At 36.7% G+C, this 21,066-nt stretch overlaps 1 protein-coding gene across 1 annotated transcript in view; it reads right to left on the bottom strand.

Annotated features, from left to right (window-relative positions):
• Nucleotides 1–21,066, bottom strand: part of SRFBP1 (serum response factor binding protein 1) — a 60,670-nt gene that overhangs the window by 21,659 nt on the left and 17,945 nt on the right. The window contains exons 2-4 of the mRNA XM_071424387.1: nt 17,221–17,309; nt 16,226–16,298; nt 1,864–1,935 (exon numbers count right to left, since the gene is read on the bottom strand). Of these exons, the coding sequence (XP_071280488.1) occupies nt 1,864–1,935; nt 16,226–16,298; nt 17,221–17,309 (234 nt within the window). The remainder of the gene's footprint in view (nt 1–1,863; nt 1,936–16,225; nt 16,299–17,220; nt 17,310–21,066) is intronic.

A 21,066-nucleotide genomic window follows, 5' to 3' on the forward strand; every position in this document is an offset into this window, starting at 1 on the left:
ATGTTATGGTCAACCAAAAGCAACCAGTGAAGTTATGATATATATTGTACATATTCTTCTACTGCAAGGAGGTTAAAACCCTCTACGGATTATAAAAAGGATCAGCATCTATTCATCAGCTTGATTTGAAATGTAAGTTCCGTCCACTAAAAACTGTGAAATTAATGGACTTCCACTCCCTGGAAAAACTGGGCCACCAGCAGAAAGTGACAGAAAAAACAACAGATCACCAACTCCATGCATATACATTTTCAAGAATTAAAGCTAAATTGAAGCCTATTTTAAGATTTTAAGTAAATATGAGAAACAGTCCATGAGTCATGACTGATATATAAATAAATAATGAATATATAAAAATATATAAATATATAAAAAATAATGAATATATAAAAATATATAGACAGTAAGATTAATTAAATTCCTTCAGCATTCTTTACAATAAAATTGCCACCTTAGAAAATAAAATTCCAACTCTGAACCTACAAACTCCTTTACTAAATAGCATCAATAATTTCATTTTGGTGCTCCTTCACTTTATGAAATCAGCATAAGCCTGATGAATTTGAAATCTTGGCAGAAGAATCTCCTACAGTTAAATGACAAAATGTCACTGAATTTAACATCCCTCTTCAAGAACAAAATCCCTCCCCATGTGTCCTCACACACTCAAAATCTTTGTGTCTGCCCCAATTCTAATATCACAGTAAGCAGTTCCTGACTGCCTCATCTTCACACTGGAAAATCCTGGTCAAATAAATTTAAAAGAAGAATGCTTTTTAGCTTCATGCCAGTGTATCTGTGACATGTCCTTACTCTCTTCTATCATTAAGAGAAGCAAAAACACTTAGGATGCTTCTACCCAAACACTTCTCCAGAAATACCGAATTCCTGTGATATTTTCCTATTAACTTGATTTTGCTGACACAAAACATTGAAAAATTTGCTGCACACTATGCTAATAACTGAACTACATCACACGACTGTAATATGCAACAGCAGAGTTAAATTACAAACCAATGATGCCATTACAGGAGTAAATGACCCAATTCTACATTAAAACTTACCCTGTGTACAACAAACATTTCAAGTGTCAGCCTTCCTCAGTGACCACCCATAGGAATTAAGGACAAAGTGAAAAAACCCATAAAACTTCATGCACTGACATTTTTAAACTCAGAATTGCTTTCTTGCATCAAAAATGTAACATGCTCTTTGAAAGAGGACTGCTCTCAGCCTCAGCTGCTTATTTCAACGAGTGTCTTCGCACTTCTGTGTCTTCATTTAATCTCTTACGACATCTCTAGTTAGGCTGTTAATATTTGATACTGTACCATCAGCAGGCTTCAAGAGAAACATTACATGGAAATGAATGAGCTACAGAGGTGTTAGAATTCCACCTTTATTTCAAGTTAATGTTTGTCCTATTTTGTTTACACATGGAAACTTCTCTCTGCATTTAAAAGTGCCTTTTCCCAACTGTTGCTGAAAGCTTACTTAGATTATTTATATTAATTGAAATTTAATTTATACTAATTGAATTTATATTATATCATGTATATATACTATATAAACAAAACAAATCTATTTATAAAGACTAAGAAATCACTACTATGCTTCCTGGTATTCTGCTCTAATTACTATGGACTAGCCCACCCGACTAATGACAATTCATACTAGATAGCTATTCATTTTTCTGTAGATATGTCCCAGAGGATAAACCTCCTCAGAAAAGGAAGATCTACAATGAAGATACAACACAACAAACAAAACACATTGTGTCAAATCCATGTACTTGCACCCACACATGCACCTTTTCACACCGAGAGAAGCAGGGGAAGAAAAACAAAAACCAGCAAGTCTTACCTTTTTGCAGACACTTTCAAAATTAACTTCTGTCCGAAGAGCAAGTCTGGTAACTTCATCTGGTTTTATTTCCTGTAGATGAAAGATAAGTTTATTCTTCTTATGATCAGACTATATGAAGTCTAAGGTTGACCTTCCTTATAAACATTCTAATCATGGCACCTCCCTAATCTCTTAAAGGAAGAAAACCAGTTCATTGTGTGGAGAATTTTTTGCTGTGTATGTAAACACTACATTTATACTGACTGACCTTTTCAAAACACTACCTTATACCTAATCTGACTATATATACTAGTGCTGAAGGCAAGAGGGATTTTTCAACAGCAATGTAAGTAGGATGGGTGGTTTTATTCACAGAAATATTGCCCATATTGTTGTACTACAAATAAACTTTGGAAGGCCTTAAATTCCCAACTTATCTTCTGATGAAGTTACATCTCATCAATGTACATGAATATATAAGTTAAAGACAATGAAACTGAAGCTGAGGTGAAAAAAAATACTATTTTTTTTCTAAAGAGACTGACTGAACATGCATTCCTGGACTTAAGCATTTGCATTGACAGCTGAAATAGAGGAATGAAAATCCTGGACAAGTGGATTTTGTTAAAAGCTGAATATTTTACCAAACATGCCCCCATGACAGATTTCTTGCTATTTTAAGATACATGCTTTATGTAGGTTGTATTACAAAATGCTCTATTAACCTCATCAAATGAATTAATTGAACATTATTTTCCTCCTACAGCAGTGCAACAAAAAGACATGTTACATACCAGCTGTTTCCCAGATAGCCGTTTTAAAAGCAGTTTAACTATTCTTATGCCAGACTCAAATAACGTCCACACATTTTGAAAAGTTAAAATTCTCTACGAAGTAATTTAGTTCTTCTGATAGCTTTCATGTTCAACAACTACAGTGTATTTTTAATTTCTTTCTTTCCCTGCTTAAGCATTCTTGAAACCTATTCCAATACCTTCATTTTAACTCCATTGTTAAGTTCCATATTCTATCCCTTTTCTGTTGTAAATCTGGAGCAGCCTGTACACTTCCTTACACACGATTTCAGGAAAAACCAAGTAGCTTACCTTCTTATGAAAGGTTATACCTTGCATCTCAAAACCTCATGTTTTTCTTCTATTTGTATAGGTAAGATACTTTACAGACACTTGCAATTTATCTATTTAATTATCATGAATTGTGTATGACTTAAAACTGTAAGCAATTACCTACTAACGGGAAAAAAGTAATAGAACTCAGTTAAATTAACAACAACAACAACAACAAAATCTCTTTTTGTGAACGTCAGAAGAGTTTCCTGACAATGAGATCTAGAACTCTGCAAAATCATCTCCCAATGGTACTAGTGGAAGCCCAATCATTTAGAGGACAGGATCCACACTGGAAAAACACTGGTGGATGTAGGAAACAATCTTCTACTGGCAGATGAACAGTTGGATGACCTAATAGAGATGGAAAAGACCTATGATTCAGTTTTCCATGACTTTCCAAAGTGTTTCACAGATGGTGAAAGTAGGACACGTTGGTTAAGTGACATGCTTACTGTCACATAGGAGGTTAGGAGTTACAAATGAAGCTCTGTAACTCAATATTGTCCATTAAATCAAGCTGTTGTTTTATAAAAGAAGAACAAAAACACACAAAAAAAAGATAATTCCTATGATCTTCATCCCAAATAAAACTGCCTATTTCCTGTCTTCTTAGGATTTAAATGCTGCAACAGGGTTCAGGGCAGAGGCAGACAAATGTCAGTGATCCCTACATGAGAATGTCAGAAGTTTAATTTTGATATGACAATATTGCACAATTCCCAAGACATTGCAGAATCATGAATAATACTGGAGAATAATTACACTTTGGAATGTGAAGTCATTAAAGCCACACTAAAATGCCTAGGATACAAAATGAGGCCAAGAACCTTCTGTTCAGGCTTAAATCCCCAACTTTATAAATGATCTCCTTCAGTTCTCCTAAACTTAAGGCAAACTAAGCATTTTTGACTTAAACATTCTTCCACAGAAGAATATTGTTCGGTTTTGTAAACGTAGCCACACAAGTCAAGTTACTGTAATAAACACATATGTATTCTGTCTCTGTTACTGGTAAGCAGCTGACAATAAAACAGAAAAAAGAAATAGTGGTATTTTTCCCAGTACAGTTTTCTCAACTTGGAGATGCACCTGACTCGCAAGGAAAATCTTAGTGTTGAATATCTATTATGGAACCGTCTTTACAATTGTGCTAAGAGATGTTATAAATGGATGCCCCTAACCCATAGTTCTTGTGTCCCTCTCATGGGTCTCCCATTTGCTGGCTGGTAGCAAGTCACCAGCAGGTAGATGCACACACTCACCTTACAGGCACCAGCAAGGGCCCTCTGGCCACCTGACACCCCTTCCCAGATCACAGAACCATAGAAACACAGGATGGTTAGAAGAGGCCTTAAAGATCCTCTAGTTCCAACCCCCACCATGGGCACCCTTCCACTAGACAAGGTTGCTCAGGGCCCTGCCCAACCTGGCCTTGAACATTCCCAGGGATGGGGCATCCACAGCTTTGGGTAACGTGCCAGCACCTCACCACCCTCACAGTAAGGAATTTATTACTATCCAATCCTAACCCATTTCAGTTTAAACCTATTACCCCATGTCCTATCACTACACGCCCTTGTAAAAGTCCCTCTCCCACACAATGCTACCCCAATGTGAGGTTTGCTAGTGAACTGAACATGCCCAAGAGACACACACGTGGGGTCAAAGCACATGAATATTAGACAGTCAGCCTGTCCCATCAGCATTAGCACAGGCACAGGCTGTGACCAGCAGCCCAGTTCAGATGTGCCAAGAGCCTCACTCACCCCAGTCTCACCTGCAGATGCAGACAGGACACACACTGCCTGTCCTCCTTGAGTGTCTATGCTGTTACTGCCCCTGTGCCTGGAGCTGAGACCCCCACCCACTGCTGCTGACACCACAGGCTTGGGGCACCTACACTCCTGCCCTGATTCCTGCTGCTTGCCCCATACCCTCAGCAGCTGGCACCTAGTCCTTACAGGCAGGGGACAAAGCACTTGCAGGCAGGGGACAAAGAGGTGAAATTACAAACAGGTAAGAAAAGAACAAAAATATCAAGATGACACTGGGAAGAGGTGGCAAAGGCATGGGTGGCAGCAGTAGGACCAGCCTGACTCAATTTCTCCAACAGTGTTGGGGACTGATGCTCCTCCAGTCATTCACTGCCCAGGCAGCTGTTCCAGTGGGGAGTGGAGCACTGTCAGGAGAACTGACCTGTCAGCCAGTTGGATCCTGGATGCAGGCAGATGACCAGGCCTTGGCCTGATATTAAGATAAATAAACAGGGTGTGAAAAACTACAGGACATAAGAAAACTGCTGGATGTGACAGACAATGCAAGAAGCTGCAGAGTGGCTGTACAGACCACCACAGCAGAGTTACACAAAAACCAGACAAGCTCCATGGAAAGGTGGAATACAGGGCAGACTTCAGGGGTGGACATCTTGCAAGGTACTAATGTAACTGAACTATTAATAGAACATGAAGCCAACATTGCATACAAAGTTACAGTGAAACACCAAATTTGTGGAAAAAGTAACTATGGAGGGGCAAAGGCTGGCCAGGGCTGGGAAAAGTGAGCACTGGGGCATAGAAGGGGTAGTTGTGGGGCAGGCAATCATCTCTGAACAGAGTATGGAGGCAGCGAGCTCACCCCAGTACTTATAGAAACTTAGAATGGCAATGTTGGGAGATTTTTTTTTTTAATAGACCATAACTGTCTAACTGCCTTACACAGAAAGACAAGACTATGTTGAAGAGAAGTACGTGAAGTTTAAACTGTATGTGAAAGTAAGACTTTATGCTTATATTGATTGTGGCTGCTCAGATGACACTTTATCCAAGTGATACTGAGTAAGATAGAGGCTCTAACCTAAAAGGCATGGAAATGTAATTTATTCAATAGTCTCTGGAAGACAGCAAAAGCAAAAAAACTTGCTGTCAAACGAGGCTTCAACACATCTCAGAAATGCAAGATTTTTCATTGTATTCCCAGCTATGCTGTCTCAGGCAGTTTTAGATAACTCAGGAAAAAACCCCAGGCTGCCAGTGGCCTGTGGAAGCAATTTAAGAGTCCTTGGACTACTAAAAAGACACAATTTCAATTTTGTTTTGACTAGTATTTTTTACCTTTATCATAAAATCCATTACTTCTCATCATTATTTTTTTACATTTTCTTAGCTGTGCAAGTTTTAGACCCTTCCATATGAAAAGACAATTTTCATCATAAAATGCTGAAACTTCTACAAAAAATAAGTAATATAATCAAGGTATATAGAAATAGAACACCCTTACCAAAAGTCATATTTCTGGTGAAATCTCAGCTATAGTTTGCTACCCATTTAATACACTTTCAGCTTTTAAAACACAACCATAATCTTTACTCTTAAACCTGTGTTTGAGACTACTTCCTCACAAAGTTTCTTATATTTTTCCAGAGCATTCAGTCTGATTTTGCTACTTTATGTCATTTTTCTAGGTTGCTTAGTGAGGAGAAAGCTATAAAAGAAGAAATTACAGAACACTTTTTAGGCTTTTTTTTCACCTACAATTTAATCCCCATATGTCTTCTTTTCATAACCAATTTGCTCCCCTAAGCCTTTAGAAGTAGGGGAGTCTTAGACTTATGGGTAAGTATTACCATTGTGAAAATACACAAAAATGGGATATCTTCAAAGTAGTGAAATAAATCAGCAATGTCTCATCTGAAAGCTTATCCAGCTTCCAAAAAGGAATTAAATCCATTATAAAAGCAGAATTATTTTTACGTTAGGAAGGCATGTTTTCCAGAAATGCAGTGCTGTAACTGATTATTATCAAACTGATTATGAAGAAAAAGAATACCTTCTTCCCCTAGCAGTTTATAAATCCAAATCCCTTGTCAGTAGCTGTGACCTAAATACACACACAAGTATTTCCATTTTAAGTCACATTAGTGGACCACCACACCAAAGTAAAAGGCACTCTGCCTATATAAAAAAAGAAAATAAATAAATCCCAAACCTCTATCTCCCGAAGTCCCCATTTTACTAGATGTACAACGAAGATGAAAAGTACTACCAGAATAAGAATTTAGATAAATAAACAGAATAAAAAAAATTGATCTGGTAAGTAAAATACGACATAGTCTAGTTAAGTGTGGCTTAAGCTTGTAAGCAAGTTTATTAAACAAATCAGTGCTACACTGACTTACCTGCTTTATTATAAAATCTCTATATGTCTATGTAATTTTATCACAGACAAAGCTAAGCATTTTCAAGTAGATGCTTGACTTACTGCCAGTCTTTATAAACTATTAGGAAAACACCTCTCAATCTCTCTTCTGAGTAATTAGATATCCTGAACTTCATCTACAGAATAAAAGTTTAAAGATAGTAAGGTCTCTAAGCATCTTTTGTATTTGCTCTCATTTTTTAACTACAACTTTTAAAACAGGAATAAAATGGGAGGCAGTATCTTTCTTGGTAGTATCGCACAGAAGAAGAGAAGTCTGATCCTAGACAAAGAGTCTGTAGCCTTAGCCCTGGAAATTTCATCTTCCATTTGGCTTTAGTTTTTTCCTCAATGGAATCCAGGCAATCCAGGTCACTCTCATCTTTATCCATCACCTGTAAATTACATAAAATCCTTCCAGAGAGGCCTGTTGATTTGTCCCAAATTTCCCTAACTGTATTCTGATGATAGGTAAACTCAGAACACTGTACTTGCTACTTGTTTGCAACTGCACCTTCTACAGTAAAGCATTTTTCACCTAAGAACTCACTTTTGTTTTAATGATTTCCTGCTTTGCTGACTGTGACAGTTCCCAGTAAAAATTTATCCTTTCAGCTGAATGACAACGTGAGAATGCCCAAATGGTGCAATTGCTCAATTTATTTTACTTGGTGCAAAAAACCAGATTGGATAATCATTAAGATGTTGCATTCATTGCATTTCTAAAGCTATTCTCAAAAGACCTACCATTGCCTCCTTTTACAGCAGGCACATCTGTGGGTGTGAAAGCACTACCTATTTATCAGGAGTTTCCTCCTGAGGACTGAGGTTTTCAATCCACAGGTGAGAATCCAGGGGGGGGCCAGTAACAGTCTCATGAGAGGTTGATTTGACAGAAGTCCAAGATGGTGCTGTTAGGGCCATCTGTGTCATAGGTCTGAAGCTGACTGATGTCCAGAAAATTATGAAGACTGCCAAGTCACTTGTTAAGAATACTATAATCTGTCATGAATCTAGTAAATACCTATGCATCTCCATGCTAAAAACTTTCATGCTAGTTTTTTTTAACTGTCACTGCGGAAAAAACCTGCACTCACCCATCCTGAAAGCGTCAGCTGGCTCGCTGGCCCATGCAGCTGAAATGGGGACTTGTTCTTGGAGTTCTTGGGTGAACCACACTGGGGGCTCAGGGCAGAGGATGTGCTGGGAAACTTCAGCAATTCAGCTCCCCTCTGTTACCACAATCCACTCATACCACATAGGGAAGGGCCTTGCTGTGCCTACTAAGACACAGTTAATGTGGATTTAAATAAAATGCCATTAAACCCATTAATTTTTAATACTTGAGAAAGAAAGAAACATCTACAAAGTTCTTAGGAAAAGAAACAAAAGACAAGTTTTACCTAATTTACTCACACTAAGGTAAAAAGATCTCTCTGCCTCATTCAGTCTGACTTGCTATTCTTCCTGGCAAGACAACACCTAGGATTTTCAATGTTTGTGCACCTTTATGCCAGAGCCTACACCTTTCAGATAGAAAAAATAAAAAAATCTATTTTTGGGAGCTATATTCAGGATTTCTTTGGTGACTCACTGGCATAAATTCTTGCTTTTCGAATTACAGAAGAACACAAAATCTACGTGGTGCTATCATGTAAATCTTCTTAAAAACACAGGACTCTACCGTATGGTAAGAGACCATAAAAGATAGTAACTAACCACTGTGGGGTGCATGTGTTTGGGAAGACCTTTTTATCTAATGCAATGTAATATAGTGACAAAGTAAAGACTGTCTGTTGAGGCACATGTGCCCTCAAAATTAATATAAACAAAACAAATCAGCATTATTACTAATGTATTCTTTAGTCTAAGAAAATTAGATGCCACATTACAATGGGGGTGGGAATGTCTTTCCGACTAACAATGCTCTGCATATTGTGGAAGCTTCCCAAAGCTTTATCAAAGACATATATGTACTAGCAGATTTCAAATAGAAATCTAATAGTACTTGAATAAATACTATTTCAGAAGTTTGCACATATTCAGAAACAACATATTCTTTGAATAAATAACTTCAAGAAGTTAGCCTTTGCTAAAGCTTAAAGTCAATGCAGCAAGTCTGATAAATGTCCAAAAATATAAGTATGTAGAAATGTAGCTTTCTGTGGAAGTCAAGTTTTACTGTACATACCTGTGTCATAAAGGACAGACAACTACAGCAAAGCAAGAGCACAGTAAGAAAAATTATTCCATCAATTTTGTTTTATTTGTTTCACCAGTATAGCCAATACAGCTTTGGCGAGTGACCTGACTGGATGATTTGGTTCTGTATCACCTTATACTGAAAACAGAAGTTATATCCAGTAGAAATGAAGACATTCTCTCTCTAATTGAAGAGACAGGTTAAGTGAATTATAATTCAAATACATTCCCCTGTATCACTTGGGTTCAAGATTGTTATAAAAATTACTATAAAATTATAAAATTACTATAAAATTACTATAAAATTATAAAATTATAAAATTACTATAAAAGTAATTATAGTGTTTTTAATTAATAACTTATCTAAGATCTGTATTACAAAGAGGAAGAAAAGCATATGAAGAATTGGTTCTACAGTTTCTAATTTTCCTGATGTATTCACCAAAAACATTTAATGTATTCTTCACGACTCTGCATGTTTTATCTACTGCCTAAAATTTTCAAAACTTGTGTTGAATTTTATGTTGCTTCAACTGATCTTTGATTTTAATATAAGGTATCTCAAAATAAATAAGTAATCTTTCTTGAAATCATTAATTTTCAACTTTATTGGGTTAATAACAACTTGGGAGAGAAATATCACAAAACAGATTAAAAAAAATGGTAAAATTTAATTCATATTTTAAAATAACAAAACCCAAGATGTCACTAGAGGAAATTACCAGAATACAACTTCCCAAGAAAATCAGAAGATTAGGAATCACCCCACTTTAGATGAACGAAGGACAGTTGATTTTGATGCAAATTAACTATTCCTAACCAGTCAAAAAAAAACCCCAACTCCAAAATCACAGTTAATCATTGGGAATTTAAGAATGTACTTCAAGGGGAACTTGTCTAGCAATTGTTCTTTTTGTAAACTATACTGGTGTCAGGTTTTTGCTGGCACCAGTTTTAAACATTACTAAATGTCTACAGTATTGCTGTCTCAGTTTAGATCCAAGTGAAATTCAGTGTCAACCTGTGAATTTTCATCTAATAAGTTTCACAATATAAAATTTTATAGTTTTCTGGGTTTGTTGTTTTCTAGAAAATTAAAGTTACAAAAATACCCATCTAACCAATCGACACCACATTCTTATAAACCCAGTTTTGCACAAATGGTTACCTTCCTCAAGTTAAATGCCCTCATTCTTCTATGGTGCATAACCTCTTCTAAAAGCAGAACAAGCAGCTGAGGGAAAGACTACTTATTCATTCTTTAATAACAAAACAAAATGAATAAAACAACTCCCCAAAAGAACACTTAACATGGCTAATTGTTTGAGCTCTTGTAAAATACCCAAACTTTATTTGGCAAGTATAAGCCACTCTTTTCTGCCACGTTTATAAACTAATTTAATATTTCAAGAGGTATGCAAGTCAAATGCCAGCAATTACATCAGTCTACTGAGATGAACACTGTGAACTTGGCATTTTATTCTGTCAATTAGATTAAACGAATTGTTTCGTTTTGGAGGTTCACATCTGATTCAGTAGTTACATTCAGAGAGCAGTCACTATTTTCACCTCAGCCATACAGAAAGCAATTAGCAAGCCTGCAATCTTGTGACAATTTCAGAAGTAGAAGGTATCATGAAAGTAAACTACAATTACAAGCATATAAAAATGACAAAAAAGAGAAGTAAAACAAGCTTAGAAGCACAGCAAGCATGATGCCAAAAATTATCATTATTTGAATACTCCTTCAAACATCCCTTAGTTCTGAATGTCAGTGCTCCCTTGCACTGTAATGCAATCTGCATTTTCATGTTACTGACACACTTTGTTCCACAGTGCTTTCCTAACATTAAAATAACAACCACATGCGACTTGAGGGTTAACATATTTCTAAGCAGCCCTGGGCTGGCTGGAAGTGCCGGGGGTTTAGAATTACTATCCGCGGTATTTGGCGCAGCTGCCGGCAGCAGCTGCCAGCAGCGCAGCCGTAGTGAGCATGGCAGGCAGGCAGCAGGCAGGCAGCAGGCAGGCAGGCAGGCAGAAAGGCAGGCAGAAAGGCAGGCAGAAAGGCAGGCAGAAAGGCAGGCAGAAAGGCAGGCAGAAAGGCAGGCAGAAAGGCAGGCAGAAAGGCAGGCAGGAAGGCAGGCAGGAAGGCAGGCAGGAAGGCAGGCAGGAAGGCAGGCAGGAAGGCAGGCAGGAAGGCAGGCAGGAAGGAAGGCAGGAAGGAAGGCAGGAAGGAAGGCAGGAAGGAAGGCAGGAAGGAAGGCAGGAAGGAAGGCAGGAAGGAAGGCAGGAAGGAAGGCAGCACCACCGTCCAAGAGAGGGCGCGGCGCGGGTTCCCCTGGTGCGGCGCCCGCACTCCCGCCCAGCAGCGGCGAGCGCCTGCGAGGCGCCACCAAGGCAGCCAGCGAAAGGCCACACTAGATGCTCACAGCATTCCCCAACAACAAGATAGTGACTGACAAATGGGTGCGATCCGTGTAATAACCCCCCACCCACTACGGTCGGGTTTGAAATTCGAGACGGAAACCAAAACAAAGAGTGGGGACAGAAGAACCAGGAGAGATGCAGCGTGAAGCAGAAGCACGTGAATACACAGACCCCGTATGCACAACCTCTTTGTCTGCTTCCAGAGGGCATAAGAGTTCAAAGATTAGACACCGTGCAGGAAAAAAAGAACTTGTTTTCATTCCTTTTCCCAGTATGCCCTGTCTCCAGGAGAATTACTCCTCCTGCAGTCCTTTCTTCAAGTTCCACAGAGGAAAAAATGAATTAGTTTTTGTCCTTTCCTATAGATCTTGAAACTTCAGCAAGAGAAACCTGTCACCTGATTTGCCCAGGATAAGGAGTAAAGGCGGAAATAAGAGATCGTAACAAAACACAAAAAAAAGTTTTGATTGTAATACATGCAGATTTTAAAACAGGCTGTTAAACTACCTCAGAAAAACACTAGTACACAAGATCTATCCAGGACAAATACATGAATTGTGTAGAACTCCAGCATCAGTAGTTCACCTTATATCCTGTAGAATCCTCCTCTGATTTTGTTACACCTTATCTAGATGCTGTGCCATATATGATCAATCTTGACACCTTCTTTGTACTTTTACTAGTTTATTTGGTTGCTTTTCCATACACAAAGACGATTTATGCAATATACAGTAAAACAATTTTAATAGGAACAGTCTGTCTTCTGTCTGAAGACAAGGAAGAGCAATCTAGTATTTTCATAGATATGTATGGTTACTCTGATATCCACCTCCTAGTGGTATTGCCAAAAGCCAATTTCTTTCAATCCAGTAAAAATGAAGTACTGGAAATGTAATTCTCAACACCACCACAAGTACTACTTAGCATTTACTACCATTGAATTCCTTCAGTCATTTAGCTGCCCAGCTGATCAGTTCTGCAGTGTCTTAAGTATTAGTATCTTCATTACCTCAAAATTCTGGAATCATCAAGCTCTGTCATTCATTCACTTTTTCTGAATCATTTCCAGCACTGATCTGCGCAAAACTCCACTGTTAGCTTTCCAAAACTACAAAAGCCAAGCATTTATTCTTCTCTTTCGCCTGCTATGTTTAACTCTATGACTAAAAGGAGAAAATTCATATTCAGGAACAACTAAAAAAAAAAAAACCAAACTAAAACCACATAAAAACCACTAGAGGCTTTGGTGAAAGCTGGACAATGGCTTTTTTTCATAATATGAAACAATATAAAGACTAAACCAACAATATGTATTATGTATTTACTCCTTCAAAGACTTCCCACTGATTTGCAAGGCATGACTTTCATCTCCTAAAGGCACCATTATTCTACCTCTTACTATTGATCTATATGTTCACTAAATCCTCACCTAAATACAAGTGCCAATACATCTGTCCAGCACTGAAGTCATATTTACATTAGCATTACATTCCCAACAGACTTTATTTTTTTAAGCAGGAAGTAGCTATGGGGGAAATATGATTTTACACACAAAATCATCAGTTGGAATAGTCATAGCAGCTGCAGTTGCCATTCTGAATTAATTCATTTCCAAGTGACTATAAAGATATTTAGAGTAATCTCCAATTTCTTTCCACCCTCCTACTACAAACCCTTCGAAAGATCTCACTTCTATGGAAAATTTCTTCAGAAGAAAGAGGACAAAAAAGAACAGTTGATTAAGGATATTTAGACAGTTTAGTATTTATCCACCATACTAAGAAGATTCACTGTTGATTGCAGATATTATTCTTCGCTTCTCCAGAATAAATTAAGTACAAAGACCAGCAAGAAGTTAATTAGAATTGTCTCAGAGATCTCACAACGACTACAATACCTCAGCATAGGATCATCAAAATACAAAGCAAAGTATGCAGTACTTACAGAAATGTTCTTTTTTCAGGTTCTCATGAATTACGGAGACATTTAAGAAAAGGCCCAAATTGGTCAAGTAAAGTGAAATGCATGTTGGGATCATGAAAGAAGTCAAAAGTACAAAAAGAGTACAAAACAAAATCTATTTTGAATATACATAAACATTTTCAAAATGAGTGCAGAAACAAGCTGACATTTCTGTCATTATTTTGATTAATAGTAAGTGGTTTTTTTGCTGTCACTCATCTTCACATAAAGGCATACGAGTTGCATTTTTTAAATATTATTGCAAAGGCTGCCTCTTTTTTAAAATAAACAATGAAAATACACAGAATTCAGAAAAGAGATGAAGTCTCATCTGCAAGTCTTATTTTTTCAAAAAATGAAAATATCTTATTCTGCATCCTTACAAAAAATGAGAGAGTAAAATTCTTATGCACGACTTCATTAGAAAAAGCTTCATCTGCAAGCCATATTTTTAAGTCAGTTGACAAGCTGCACTTAGAAAATACTCCAATATTTTCCTTAAGATGTCTCAAATCCAACAAAAAGCCGCCTTTGTGATCTGTTTTGACTTTGTAACAAGGAATCTAATGCATAAGAAAAGAACCACAATAACTGCTTCTACTTAAGTATCTTATCAACAATAAAGTTTTCAAAATGAAGCTGATGATGTTTTTACTGACTTTTATTTTTAAGACATGCAGCCCATTTTCTTTATATAATCCATGACAGTATCTCACTATATTAGAAAAGCCAAAGAACTTCTGCTATCATAATGTAATAAAACAGTAAGAATAGCTGTCAGCTATTTTCTTCCTTCAAATTACAACTGTATAGTACAAGATCCCACGCTAATTTTGAGGATCAAAAAAGGCTGTAAGTAGGAATATTCAAATAAAATGGGTACATTGAGGAGACATGTAGGCTCCTGATGAGGCATTCCTTCCTCATTCTTATTCATAAATTTAAAAAAAAAACATTATTAAATAGCTCACCTTTTCCATAGCTCCACACTGAGCTGTGGACTCTTATTTTCCTTTAGCCTTACTTCTGCGGCAGTGTACGTACAGAATCCATTCCTGCAAAGCTTCACTTTCCTCACTAATTGAAAATCCATCAGAATTTCGTATTTACTAACATCATCTCTGCACATCATCACCACAGTGTCTTCTACATTCATCACAGGCTGTCTGTTCTTGCTTTCACTTTTGGTGGATTTCCTGTTTCATTCAGGTTTGGGCACTGTTTATCCACACCACCTTTTTCTCCATTATGTCAAGTGATCTTTAAATTGTGTTCCCTACTTGGGAGAGCTTTTACTTCAACCTTAACATAATTTTCGATAGGCACTGAACTAATATGCAGTTTTTTAACAAAAATAATACTCCCTAGTAAGGCATGTGTTGTCCAGAACAGCCATGAACTGCTGCTGGCAAAGTAGAATGTGCTGTTGAGAGCACAAGCAGCAAACTTTTGTGTTTCCAATAGTGCCTCACACTAGAGTCCCTCACACATCTATGTCTAACCCATGCACACGTGGATATATCTGCCACTCAACGCCCCACGCTTCCTGCATTACTGTCAAAGAATGCATCACCATGGATAGAAAGACACCTGCACCAAAGCAAGGATGTGGACTGCTCCACTGAAGGAGGGCTGAATAACTAAGTTCTACCCCTTCTTCCTTCCCTGAAATCGTCTACAAGTGGCATGTGGCCCACACCATGGTGGAAGCTGAACCATCTGTGCCTCTGCCTTTTATTGAGAAGCATGAAGAACTGCTGCTAGGCTGACTACACTGAAGTTCAAGCAATTCCCATTAGTCTTACAAAAACTTTTAAATATTAAAGATTCTACAACAGTAGGATGAATGTTTTCTATCCATTTTAAAAGAAAATATGCAATACTGTAGGAAACACATGCCAGGAGAAAAAAAAAAAGCAAAAAAGTGCATTTGTTTCCACTCTGACTTAAGACAATGAAGATGGAGCCATTAACCAAGAAAGAACACAATACTGCTAGAAGAAAATAACAGTAGTTAGTACAGATACAAAGATTTACAAAAAAGACTAGTATTTTAGGATATAAAAATTCCACGCAAAAAGGCCATACTAGAAGACAGACCTACCAACTTCCTAAAGCTGGCCTACTACAAAAATCATCAGTTACCCAGCCCTGTCCTCAACCTCACCAAGTCAGACACACAAAATACCTCCCCATACTCCTGAATGGCACAAGAACTTCAAATTCTGTGCTTTTACAGTAAAAACTTCGAACGCCACACACTGCTAAGCAAATTCATGTTTGGCCTGGAACGCTTAAGACTCAAATTGTTTAACACCTGACAAATGCAAATACTCACAATTTGCTAGCTGTATTAATGTTCAAGCTTTCTCTGAAAATACTTAAAGTTTCAGTAACGCAGTCTCAGAAAACAGACTTAAAATAGTTGTGTCTAATATTGAATTATCTAAACATTGCATTACCTTCATGGCATGGATTTCTTCTATTAATCTCTCAACTCGTTTTTGGTTCTTTAATTTCAAGTCTTCTGAACCCCTGCAAGTGAAGTCTATAATTATTTTTAAAAAAAATCTCAGTTTAGTAACTTTGTTTCCTCAAAAATCAGGAGATGGTGCATAAACACAATCCCTTATTGGCAAGTGAACATTTTAGCAAAGAGTTGAACATAGCCTAAAGCTTTTGCCGTACTGAACAATAGAGGAAACACTGAGGATTTAGCAGAACAATGTGAAAAACAAAAATTACTGTATCAGAAAATACAAAACCACAATTCATATCAAGAATGGGTGACAGCGGTGTCTCAAATATAATTCCATTTTAAGATCTGTAATATTTAAATATGGAAGTTCATTGGATTTGCTTCTTATTTTGGACAACTTGCTAAAATTGTGAGAGTATCCTCAATTTACACTATGAACACAGTAGGAGATGTATCTCACACCACCTCTAAGATATGTGCTAAATTATTTCAGGCCAGTAATCTTTAAAAACATAATCTACAATATATTGTTTAAGCTGTTCATATAAGAATTAATTATTAGTAATTACTAATAATCAAGTATGACCTGTATATCTATGCAAATGAAGTATTTTTTCTACACAATCCTGAAGACAACTACAGTGAGAAAATTTGGTGCAATTTAAATTCAACAGCAGAATAATCTAAAACATGAAATCTGACACTTTGAGATGTGCTGTAAAAGGTTCTGTGAGTGATTCAGATTACCTTCCAGTACACTAAATCCCATTAAAAAAGTAATCCCAATTCTGCTTTATGAAACTCCTTTTAGTTTATATTTTTAGTCTAAAATTAAGTTAAAATAAGACAAATATGTGTTTTAGTGCCTTAAGTTTTAAATGTAGTACATTTTTCTCCCATTTTTCAATTTTTTGTGAAAACAATTAAAATAGTGCCTTATTTATAAACCACAAAAACCCACTATTAATTAAAACTGACTTTTTTGATTTTAATTTCCCGATGTGTCTGGTTAGTCTGCGAATAGTGAGGACTCTGGCCTTCTTCACATCTTTTCTCATCTTCACAACCTGTGAGAAATATGGAAGACATTAGAAACTGTTTTCCTTGATTACGTTCCATATACAATGCATTCATTACATTTACTTAAAATTTTAGAAATTAGTTCAACAAAGAGAAATATTTTAAAAATAGAGTGCATTTCCCTGCTAACCAAATCTCATTTCAAATGAATTCAGATTTCCATTAAAATCAAACTGCTTCCATAAACATCAGAGGAAGAATAACCAACAGTCTAAAAATGTGTCTGAGGTCTAAATAGAAGACAACATTCCTTACTAGCCATACTTTAATATTATTCTTAGAGCTAGACTGAACTAGGGATTTGAAATGTCTCACCTTTTGTCTTCACTTAGCTTACTTTTGTCCCAGAGAAACACCAGCAGTACATTAAGTCCATTGGTGCATAATACATAAAAGCATTTTAATTATTAAACACCTTCAAGTGTTAAGGAAAGACTCTCAAAAATTGACATTATTTATTATGGAACAGAATCTGAGATATTAGATTCCTGTTATATATTTGAATTCATTCTTGTTGAAAACAAAAGTCCAAGTGATTTCTAACTTGCTACAGTCTGTCTCAACCTGCCATCCTACCCACTACTCTGTTCCCAAATTTAAAGCAGGCAGTTTTACAGAAAATTTGGCAATGATATTTTGGTCTTAATTCTTACCCCAATAACAAAGAAAGAACTCCCATTATTATTATTAGACAGATAGGATGAACAAAGAAATCTTTCCAATCTTTTGCAATTAAATTCCATAATGGAAAACCTTAAGCCCAGGTGCTGTCTAATGGTAAACACTATAGATACAGGGAGTCAATAGTGATAATTTATTTTTAACACTCAACTTCCCCCTTAATTATACATATATATCTTACTATGTCTATTAAAATTATATATTTAACAGTTAAACTTAGAATAACATAAAATACTAAAACAAACAAACAAACAAATTGGTCTTCCTGACAAAAGCCAAATTTATCTGAAATTTATCCAGTGGGATAAGTTTCAAAATTAAGTTGGCACCTCTTTCTCAAAAAAGTTCTTTACATCAGATTTCTATTCTAATTTCTCAGCGATAACATCAAAATGACAGATTGATGATGACTCCACCACCTAGTTAGGTCAAGAATATTAGTACTATAAACCTACATCAGGCTTGAACAAAAAAACCCAGAAAAATCTTCAAAGCTCACAGAGCAGTACTTCACATCTGTGAGAGGGAGTCGGCTAGTACATATACACCTGTGCACAGACCATAAAGGTGATACTTAAGCAAACAAAAGGAAGGCAGAACACATACTTTGCATAACTGATTATGTCTGTCGCTTAGAGTACTGATTGAATCAAGTTGTTAAGCCCTGAATGGTATTCACCAGTAGCTTAACTGAAGGCTGAATCAGAGCAAAACAATTTCCAGAGAGGGGCATGTCAGATTGTCAGCCTTGCCTCTGCCAGGCAAGTGAAAGAACATGGGAAGCAGTACTCCTCTGAGAAGCAAAGGAGGGGAATTGTATGGCGGCAGCGCTAGTCACTTGCACTATGAGAAATAAAAAGGTAAGGGAGGTTTTTGGGATAAAAATAACTGACTTAAATGTGGTATCCTGTTCAAAAAATTGTTACAGCGAAGGTCAGTACTTATCTTAGTTACCCCAGTAAAAGTAACAGTACACACAGATCTATCTATCTAGCTTTTGTAAAAGCTTCAGTTTACAGCAAAAACCACATGCCAAAAAGCACCAAGTGCCAAGTTTCTGCTACACAACAGCACTGCTCGAGACTATAACATGCTAAGGAAGAAAACAGTAACATCACCATTTCCCATCAAGGCATGCAGATATTTCTTTTTTATAAGAATTGAATGAGATTATCATAGGTCCCTATAGTACATCTTCTAAAGAAAGAAAGAAATAAAATGTAGCTTCTGTCTGAACACCACTTCAATACTATAACATACATACTGGTACATTCAATGGAATGTTTGGAATGTCAGAGGAAAACTGGGTATGCCTTCTTAGAACGTCTGGGGTGGGGATATTGGTTGGAGTTTGGGATTTTTTATTCTCTATTTTTTTTAACATCCATAAGCTAGAAACATACTGGAATTTAAGTAACTCATACTTTACATATTAGTTACTGCGTATGCAAACATGAAGTATATTTAACTTGCTCTCAAAAATGTTTTGTCAGGTATTCTTTAATAGAAATATTAATGCACACAGCATGTTTCCAGGGCCCACAAGAGCCAAACTTCAGCCTCCTCTGCTGCCAGCCAGTGAAGACTGTATAGACATGACAGCAGGAATGAGGGAAGGTATTCGCTCCTTGGCAGACTAGGAGTATCAATTTATGTAATCCAGTCACTTATTTCACACAGGACAGTATGCATCAACTCTGTTCTTGGAAGTACTCATAACGTTCTCAAGAAAGCAGTCAGCTCTTTGGGAAAGAAATCAAAAAATTTTAGCTTCAGATTTACAGTGTGCTTGAAACAATGGGGCTTAGACCACCAGGGTAGGCCCTACTCTCTTATATTAAAAAAGGAGAGAGGCAACTTCACCATCAGTAGGAAAAAAACCCAAACTAAGCCAAACCAACCAAACAAAACAAAAACCAACACACCACCAAGAATAGTAATGACTTTCAAAAAATAATAATAAGTATTTATTCATAATAAGGTATTTTTTATAAATAGTTCTAGGAAAGACAGTAAGAAAAGGACAAGTCTTTGCACTGAAACATAAAAAGGCAGCAGTCTAAGTACAGATCAGACTTTATGCTTTAAGACTAGGCAATAAGGATTTTTAATGTACTCAGCAGTGACAGTAAGCACTAAAGAATAATTATAAACAAGCAAAACACAAACCAAACAATTTCTTCTATCAATAGGATCTAGGATTCCTGGAAATTAAGGAAGTCTGCAATTGTATGTGGAAATAACCACTTCAAGGATTTCTTTGAAGAAAGAACAAGAGATGTTTTCCTTTGTTGAAGACAGTTCTTTATTTTGTTGGAAATACTATTTATGAGACAATTAAACTATACCTCCTCATTAATGCTACCAAATGTCTGTGTTCGCACATTATTAAAAGATAATATCAAAGTAACAGTAGATATAGACTACGTATCAATTATTAAATACATAAGAAATTATAAAAGAAATGAACTCACTTTTGAAAACAAGCCTAGGTAGTAACATATAGAATGCACATAAGCATATTTCAAAAGCTATGGTTATGAACAAAAATCATCCATTTAGCACTATGCCCTTTCACAAAACAAATGCAAAATGTAGTTATATTACTATAGATGCTAAAAAAAGATGAAGTCCAAAAAATTCCATGACCAACGGTACTCCACAAAGAGAGGCAACCATCAACCCAACAGCTTTCACCTTCAGTAAGCACTGCCACAAGATGTTGACATGTACCAGCCAGCAGCACACAAACCATTTCAAGCCGTAGGCAGATGGTAGCTGCTGCTGCCCTTTCTGAAAAGGGCAAACAAAGAGCATAGCAGGGGATCAGCAGATGACAAGCCAGACAAGACCCAGAAACTCTCCTGTAACTCACCTTTTCCTAGGAGTGTGCATTACTGAGGGAGACTGTAACAGGAATTGCTGGCTTCAGCACAGCCTACATTAACATGATACTTGGCACAATGCTCCCACTACTCATCTGGCAATGAAAACAGCCCCAACTTTAACGTATGGGTACCACTCACACAGTACAAAGATACCAGAGGGTACATATCAAACCAA

The sequence above is a fragment of the Agelaius tricolor genome, unplaced genomic scaffold (genome assembly GCF_023055355.1).
Source record: "Agelaius tricolor isolate 1412-34295 unplaced genomic scaffold, bAgeTri1.0.p SCAF_4, whole genome shotgun sequence".
Taxonomy (NCBI): Eukaryota; Metazoa; Chordata; class Aves; order Passeriformes; family Icteridae; genus Agelaius; species Agelaius tricolor.